General features: G+C 24.5%; 1 protein-coding gene across 8 annotated transcripts in view; it reads left to right on the top strand.

Annotated features, from left to right (window-relative positions):
* The window catches only part of LOC102675448 (tripartite motif-containing protein 2-like), a 9,988-nt gene extending 4,486 nt beyond the window's left edge, over positions 1-5,502 (top strand). For 2 of the 8 annotated variants that reach the window (XM_031509482.1, XM_006613590.2), the window contains exons 2-12: positions 937-1,071; positions 2,551-2,713; positions 2,791-2,964; positions 3,042-3,245; positions 3,319-3,567; positions 3,706-3,892; positions 4,039-4,475; positions 4,558-4,740; positions 4,833-4,940; positions 5,050-5,188; positions 5,258-5,502. In XM_031509482.1, the coding sequence (XP_031365342.1) occupies positions 937-1,071; positions 2,551-2,713; positions 2,791-2,964; positions 3,042-3,245; positions 3,319-3,567; positions 3,706-3,892; positions 4,039-4,475; positions 4,558-4,740; positions 4,833-4,940; positions 5,050-5,188; positions 5,258-5,496 (2,218 nt within the window). In that variant the 3' untranslated portion in view covers positions 5,497-5,502. Of the gene's footprint in view, positions 1-202; positions 1,939-2,538; positions 2,714-2,790; positions 2,965-3,041; positions 3,246-3,318; positions 3,568-3,705; positions 3,893-4,038; positions 4,476-4,557; positions 4,741-4,832; positions 4,941-5,049; positions 5,189-5,257 lie in introns of those variants that run through there. The other 6 variants (XM_006613589.2, XM_031509483.1, XM_006613591.2 and 3 more) reach the window with 6 other exon arrangements.
* The last annotated feature ends 4,114 nt before the right edge of the window (positions 5,503-9,616 follow it).

Genomic DNA, 9,616 nt, shown 5'->3' with positions numbered 1-9,616 from the left:
TATAAATTTAAATATTTATTTTGTATTAATTTTTATAAAAATTAATAAATATATATGATAAATACAAATCAGATTTAATTTTTTGGAAAAATTGATAATATTAATAAAATTTTTATTTTTTTATTTTTTTTTAATTATACATTTTCTGTGACTTTCATTAAAAATGTAATTATTTTTTTCAATAAAACAAGTTTCTAATCAGATATGATTATCATGTATGACTGAATTCATGAGCACTTAAAAACCATATTATAAAGTGAATGTAATGCTGCATATAGATGAGAGTTTATAAAAACATGAAATTCGTGACTATAGAAAACTACAGCTGTCTGAGAGCCGGCTGTAGCAAGTGCACGTAAGTAAAGCATCAGATGCTACACCTTTTAATGGGCGACTGCGCAGTAGACAATTCAGCCGACTATGTAACCGTGTACCTCGCACAAGCATACCAGGCATTTCTCCGTCTTTGTATATCTGCCGTTGGTGTTGTACGTCTCCTTACCCTTCAGGAGACGCGTGTATCTCTCTTTCTTTATCATCGCTTTCTCCTTTATATTTCTTCTCACTCTTGTGGTAAACGCTTGATGGTGCGCCAATACTCAGGGACGTATTACATTGCGCACAATACTTAACATAATACTAATGCTTTAACTTAATATTTTTTAACAAAATAACTTCATTTTACTCTTGTATTATAAATGCATATATGCTTATTTGTTCTACGTTAATTACAACGTATCAAAAATTCATATATAAAAATAACGCATTTCTCAATGTTATCTATTTATGATATTCTTCATAAAAATGCGCTTATCTATTCAGTTCAATTCTAAACAGGAAATTGTTTTTATCATAATGATTCAGATGAATTAATTATTGAAATTGTTTTTATTTTATATAAGAATAGTATTATATTGGTTGAAGAAACTTTCGCAGAAACATAAATGAAGAAAGGAAGAAACACATCTTGATAGATCGTAGCCGCGGGCACCCGTATAATATACCTATCATTTCGTCCCTGGTAGTGGTGCCGGTTGTGGATGCAGGCGAGAACGTGCGCAGCTGTAAAACGTGAGTCGCTGCGCTCCGCAGCTGATGCGGTTCGTTGTTGTCCGTGTCTGTATTTGTTTGGAAAAATGCGACAGAAGAGCAACGAATTTCGACAGTGTTTTTGCTATCATCTCAAGGGAGTAGGCACGTATGTGATTCCGCTGATATATTGCAAGTGATAGTGACATATATAATAAACATTTAAAATGATATTAAAAATTTGCAAAAACAAACAATTTTAAAAGTGAAATAAAAATAAATTTAAAATTTAATAAAATTGTTCTTTGTATTTTTTAATATAATTCACGATTTAGCTTTTTAGAATATAAAAAAATTCATCTTTATAACTATTTCCGTGTCAGGGACAATAGGTATTAGAAAAAAATATAGACAAAGAGTATACATCGGCATATGCTTTGTACCTGGTGGTTCTTTTATGATAAAGATTATGAAAGAAGTGTTGTGTTCATTGATAATATTTTATATGAATGTGTATTGTATTTGAAGTTATTAATACTTATTAAGAAAGAAAAAAAGACAATGCATCAAGTAATTTTGTTTGAAAATATTATTAAAAAAAATTGCATGTAGAAAGTTCCTAACTTCGATAGCACTTGGAAACAGTATTTTCTTTTTGATAATGATATATTTTGATATTTAAATTCTTCAGCATGAAATTAAAAGATATAATTTATACAAAAGTCATTTATTGAACTTATTAGTGTTGTTAAGTTTATTTGATAATGAAAATTTATACGAGAAGAAAAAGATATATTCCAAGCGTGCATCGACACCCCGCTAAAACGTGTGCAATGTAACGGATGTATATATTTCTCAAAGCAACGACAGGGCTATCTCCATTATGGAGGCACTGCGTTTAGCTATACAGTGAGTTTATTATTCAACAAATGTTTTTATAAATAACATATAATGTTTTAATATATTTAATACTACAAAATTTTGTTTATATTTGTTCACTTATTATAGCCAAACAATTAAAATAAATTGTGAACATCAAAATGTATACTCGTTCACAATTCATAAATTTTTGCGACACCCTATATATTTTTTATTTTTATGAAATTAAACAGAGAAAATAATATTGTCATAACAATTGAGTATATACAGCGTTAAAAAACTAATTATGATATATATAAGAAATTCTTTCATGAGTATATTATAATAATATTTATATTTAAATTTATTATAATTATTTTTTATATTCTTGAATTATATTTATTTATAATATTTAATATGTTGATAAATATATTTTTCTTTATTAATTTTACTTATATTTTTTGAGATTATATATAATATAAAGAATAATATTTTATTCGAAAATAATATTTAAAAAATACATAAAATTTTCTTAATATTATTTATATTATATTATATCAAAACAAATTTTTTATTTCATAAAAATTTACAAAATTTACATTATTTTATATTTCATTTAATTACAATTATAAATTTAATTGCGAATTATTTTATATTTTACAGGACACGGCTAGGGGAGAGGATGGTTAGTATGAGCTCTATGCTCGTGGAAACTGTTAGCATAAACTATGAAGATTTTAATGAAAGTTTTTTAACATGTGGTACATGTCTTTGTGTTTATGATGGTGGAGAACATACCCCAAAATTATTACCATGTTCACATACTGTAAATATTATATCAATTATTTTTTAATATCATTTGTATTATTTAAATTATAACTTATTTACATTTTATATGTACAGGTATGTTTACATTGTTTAACAAGAATTGCTGCATCTCAAACTCGTGAGACTGGTGCTTTTCGATGTCCTATTTGCAGAGAATTAATAACAATTCCTCGTGGTGGAGTTCCTGCTTTACCACCTAGTTTTCTTGTAAATCAATTGCTTGATCTTATGTCTAGACAAAGAAGAGAGGTTTGAAACAATATTTTTTTATATAATTTTTTATTGTGAATATTAAGTATTATATTAAATTTTATTTATTATTACAGGTTATTCCAAAATGTTCAGTTCATATAAATCAAGAATTATTATTTTGTGAAACATGTGATACAGTGTTTTGTACAGTATGTACAGGTGGTAATCATGCAGGAACATCACCAGGATGTACTGAGCATACTATCATACCTTTTAGTATTGCAATAAAAAGAATGTCTGAAATCTTGCTTTATAAAGCTAATGAATGTATATCTAAGGTAAAATAAAAATAAATAATATATTTTTGTCATGATTTGAAATTTAGTAATCATAGAGTATTATTATATTTAGTTAACACAAGCCCAGGATTCTGTAAGTACAGAATTACAACGTTTGGAAGCTTCAACAGAAAAATGTTTGAATGCTGTAGATACTGAATTTGCAGAAATTATTTCAAAAATAGAAAGAAGGCGTTCAGAATTGCAAGCAGCTGTTACTGCTGCTGCAAGAGATAAGAAACATGTGTTAGAAGAACAACATGCTCTAATAGAAGCTGAAAAAAATAAAGTGCAAGGAGAATGTGAAGGTTTACAATATCAGGTATGATATTAATACAGATATATATAATATAGATTGGATATGATTGGATATGATATTAAAATAATAAGGATTAAAATATACAACTATATCTATCTGTTATATAAATATAATAAAAAATAATGTATAATACTTTTAAAGGTTGAAGTTCGAAATATTACACAAAGAATCGGTAGTTTATCTGATCAACTTGATGCGGCATCAGCACTTAGTGAACCTAAAGAAAATGCTTTTATTACTTTTGAATTTAATCACAATAATGCTCTTTCTCAACTAGAGGAAGCTCTTAATAATTTGGGAAGAGTACGTTCTAGTACAACATTGCCAGGTATCCTGAGGATTGATAATACAGTAAAGTACCTGCTTCAAACTTGTTATTAGTCATTATGCAAATGTTATTGCTTTATATTTTTAACTTGTCATTTATAAAAAAATTATATTATACTTAAAATAATAATATATATTTTAAAACAGGTTTATGCAGAGCCCGGTTGAAAGATCCTGCCATAGTTAAATTACAAGCAGCTGTTATAGTAGAGACTGTTGACTATCATGGACATCCTAGAAATGTTGGAGGAGATCTTATCACTGCAGAATTAACTTTAGCAGATAGTATTCATTCAGAAAACCAAAGTTCCAGTATTGAAACTGAAATATTAGATTTAGAAAATGGTACATATGAAGTACTATTTCGACCTCCATCTGCAAGTCGTTATATTTTAAAGTTATCAGTTTTTGAACGGCCTATTAAAGATTATCCTTTATTTTTTGATGCAACTGAACATAATGAACCTATTAAGATATATGGAAGACGAGGAAATGGAAAAGATGAATTTCATCAACCAGTAGCAGTTGCTGTTGATGATGATGGCATGATATATATTTTAGATACTGGGAACTCACGAATAAAAGTATACTGAAAAATTTAATCTATTTAAAATTATAAGTATTTAAATTCTTACATTTAATTACATATTTATATTATATTTCTAGGTACTCAATTGTGATTTAGAATTTCAAAGGCATATAACTAATGAAGGTCTAGAAGGACGTAGTTGTACAGGAATTGGTATTTCTCAACAAGGTATCGTTGTTGTTAATTGGAGGACACGTAAAATAACTGAGATGAGTTCTTTAGGAGATACTGTTAAATCTTTTTCCCATAATGCATTTCAAGTTAGTATTTATTTCTATAATATTATAAAATAACTTTTATTATTTGATTATTTATCATATTAATATATTTATTTTTTTTATTTATTTTATAGGAACCAATTGATGTTGCAGTTGATAGGAGTTATGGCCATATACTTGTTGCAGACAATGGTCAAAGTTGTGTTTTTGTATTTGATTCTGATGGCAAAATTCTCTTTCAGGTTGGATAATATTTAGGTTCTTTAAATTTATAATTAATTATTATTTTTCTCTTTTATCATATGTATATATATATATATATATATATATATCTTAAAAATTAATTAATAGGTTGGAAAAAGAAGTACATTTAAATTAATTACGTCTGTAACTGTTGGACCCAATGGTGAAATAATAGTGGCTGATAGTCGTATACAAGTATTTTCTGCTAAAGGAGATTTTTCTGAAGAAATTTATTTAGAAGGCAAAGGTAATTCGTATTTTCATTATTATTATATTATTATATTAAGTGTTATATTTATTATTTCATATATTATAGGAAAAGGTACTTATGGAGGCCTTGCTGTTGATACAGAAGGCAGAATACTTGGTACTCGTACCGATAAAGGTCGCAGTATAATCCAAGTTTTAAAGTTAGGAGGAGGTAATATTTTAACTGAAATTGATTCACATAGTTCAAAACTACGACGTCCTTCAGGTATTGCAGTACTACCTGATAATCATTTAGTAGTTGTAGACTTGGGAAATGATTGTATAAAAAAATATAGATACTGGTAAAAACAATTTGATTTGAAATCAAATTTATCATATATTCATAAAAATCATTCATACATTGCAGTTATATACCAAATATGCATTTAATATAATTTAAATTATTTACTTCTATAAGACTTTTGTTACGATTTTATGTATAATTTTAATTTTTATTGCATTTTTTGTGTATCATTTTTTGAAGTTATTGATTTGGATAAATCAAAATAATTTCTTTATTTTGATTTAGAAAGAAAAATTGGTGATATTTAATATAGATTGCGTGTAAATATATATATGTATGTAACGTTTATATATAAAACAAAAATTTTTATTTATTTATTTTAAATTTTACATAATTTGTTCTTTTAAAAAAATAAAACAGATTTAATTAATATAATATAATTTTTTAAATTTTGTATCATTGTATCTGTTAATTTAATTTTTTTAATTGAATAATAATGAAAGTGATTTTTTTTTATTTTTTTGGAATAATTTTGGAATATATATATGTAACAGATATTTTTCACTGCCATAATTCAAATTCATGACAATTGTCATCAGAGTTCCATATATTTCAAAAAAACGTATTGTATAAATGTAGTAATAAATTCTTGAAATTCATATATATAATAATATCTATATAAGGAATTTATGAGAAAATAATTTAAATGTTAAACGAAAAAGTTCCATTTATTTACAAATTCTAATATATAGAATACTTTTAGAAATTTTTTAATAGATAAATTTCTTTTTTATATTTAAATCTATTTAAAAAAAAAAAAATCATTTACATTTATTCATGTCATCAATATTTTGTAAAGAATATCATTGAGAAATCAACTTCACAATTAGTAAAAAATTTAATATAATTATAATTGTTGTTTATATTTATCATAAATGAAAGAAAGAGAAAAAAATAAAAATAAAACACTCACTATAAAATTAAATTATATAATAAAAATTATATTTATTTTCAACAAAAATTTAAAAAAGAATGTTTCGATTAAATATATCTTAAGTTATTTTTTTTTTATATTAAAAAATATATTTGTATCATTTTCATTAAATCAATGATCAATAATATTTTTTATAATAAAGAACATAGTTTAATTTTAAATTAATAAAAAATATATATATATATACATAGTGCTTTATACATAAAGTGCTTTGTATGAAAATCTTAAAATCTTCTTTGTGAAAAAATGATGATAAAAAATAAGTAATTCTTTAAATTTTATTTATATTTCATGTTCATCTCAATATTTAACTCATTTATTTTACAAAAATTATTTCTTATGAATATTAACTTATTTTTGATTATCATTCAAAGCATTTGTCATAATATACTCATTAAATTTTTTGATTTAGAAGTTAGATTGTTTTTTTTTATTAATCATTAAAAATTGATTAGTATATTATAAATAATACATATTATAATAAGTAAATAAAAATAACTTAATATTGTGTGCTAATATTTTTCCAGTATTATTACAAATTAAAATAATTTATTTGTATGAATTTAAATTTAAATGAATTTTGTATAATATATAAAATTATGCATATATCATTTATACATAAATATATATAAATATAAATAAATACATATATTTATGTATAAATTATTATAATTATTACATTGCAAATAATATTATAATATTTTAAATATTTTTAAAGAATGTCATTTTTATAATGATAAATATCAATGTATAATTTATGCATAAATTTATTTATTATATCATGCCACAATTTTTTTTATTTGTAAATGATTATTAAAGAAATTTAGATAAAAAATTCAAACTTTGAATTTTCAATAAACTTACACTAAAACTGATTATTGTGATAGAAAAAATAAAAAAAGAGTTTAGCTAATCTTAGTTTTCTTTACTTATTAAAATTGTTAAAGCTTAAAATTTATTTTTATCTCAGCATTTATACATTATCTTTATATTAGAAATTAGTTTAGAAAAAAAATGTTTATTAAAAAAAGACAGTTTTTTTTTAGTATTGATAATTAATAAATGTAAATTTAAATGGACTGACATACAAATTAAAACATATGTCAGTATTGTGTTCAATTGTTTCTAATAATTAAGAAACAAACTCCTATAAATAAGAATAATATTGTTATATTATATATATTATATATAATATTTCATTATTTTAAATTTATGAATTTAGTCATTATATTTATATTTTTCATTTATTAATAAATATAATTTCATTTATTAATAATGCTAAGAAAAGATATATAATATTCAACAATTAATACATATACAAATGTATTTTTACTCTTTTATTATTATTTAAATAATTATATGTATGTTAATTTTTTGTCTTTATAAGTATTACTAGTATTACTCTTTATAAGTATGTTACTAGAATAATAGAAAAATTCTCTAAAAATTGTAAAATACTATAATTTTAAATAATTATTTTTGGAATTGATATACAGCATTTCCTGTAAATTATTTTGCAAAATAATTTAGCATTATTTACAAATATTGTGTGCATATACATACTTATATTATGTATATATATGCATATATAAAAGTATAATTAATTATAAGTATATTATGTCATTAGTTTTTAGTAAGAAGCATGGCAGTGCCTTTATTAAACAAATTTCCATGCAATATAATATAATATAAAGTTGTGTCCTTAATTTTAATATTTTTATGCTGACAACATATGACAAGTGACTTAATATGCTTTTAATATTATAATTTTATATTTTTTAAATTACATATCATTATTTTATAGTTTTTTTACATATAAATAACACATGTCATACATAAATCAATGCTTTTAGGATTTGCTTTAGCTTTATTTTCATATTTCATAATTAAAACAAAAATTTTATATTTTATCAAAATATTAACTTTATATATATATTTACTAACACATTAAAAGTTTTGACTGATTTTTCAATATTTTAAATTTGATATTATTTAATCTAGTCATATGTTATCAATAATAACTTAAAAAAAATATGTAATAAAAAAACATAGTATAATGTACAATATTGTAAATAAATATATGAACTTAATTTATAAAAAATAAATGTTATTATCCTGAATTATTAAATATTAAGAATAGCTTTGTTAATATTTATAAAAAAATACAAATCATTTAAAATAAACACAAAATTTTGATTTTTTCAATAATTTTAAATAATAAATATAATACAAGTAATTGAAATAATAATTTTAATTATTATTATTTAATTAATTTTAATTAAAGAAATTATAAAAATTTAGAATTATCAATAATATCGAAATCAATCTCGCGCGTAAATATCAGTTCGATAGTAGTAAATTGAAACGATTATCTCGAGATTTTTCCTAGCGAGAGTATCGAATGAATGTAGCGTGCACGCGCCGTAGCTGAAAAACGTAAGCTCGGATACTACGCTTGTGCTAGTATGTGCTCCGTACACGAAAGTTATTCACACACGCTATTCATCGGCTTGTACTCCTCCATTACGTACATAACGTGAAACGTAAGACGCTACATACTGGTCTATACGTGTGTCGTGCAGGTGTATATAAGCAGAGTTGCGCACGTCGTACACGAACACCAAAACATCCTTTCGATTGAGATGTGATTTTGTGCTAAAAAATGTGTTTAAAATGATTCGTATAACCTTCAATATAAAATTAATAGCTAAGTGACGTTTGTAAGAAAACTAATAATTCACGAATATCAAAAACAACCGTTAAATAACATTTTCGACGGGACATCAAAGGAATCGAGAAAGGGCGAATTTGAGGGCCACTGCACAAGCGCGAAGACGAGAGAGAAAATTAAAGAACGAGAGAGTGAGAAAACGATAGGACGCTAGGTACGGTGCTACGGTGGTAGTGAATGGAACGCGGCCCCCACGGGTGAGCGTAGTACGACGCTCCACGGGCTAACATTGCACCAATGACCAGCCGGGACGGACGATCACGTGACGTGCGTGCCGAGGCAGCAGCAGAACATTGCAAATGACAAGACGCGTAGGGCATTGTCGTCGCGCCGCCGCTACCAACGTTCTCGTCGTAGTTGCTGGTGAATTCGTCGCGCCGTTATCGTCGTTGCTACCATTATCGTTGATGAGATCTCGTCCGCCACCGAGAAGGCAAATATTATAAACGATTCTGAA

This window comes from Apis dorsata, unplaced genomic scaffold (assembly GCF_000469605.1).
Source record: "Apis dorsata unplaced genomic scaffold, Apis dorsata 1.3 scaffold_157, whole genome shotgun sequence".
In the NCBI taxonomy this organism is placed as follows: Eukaryota; Metazoa; Arthropoda; class Insecta; order Hymenoptera; family Apidae; genus Apis; species Apis dorsata.
This window is presented reverse-complemented; position numbering and strand designations above follow the sequence as displayed.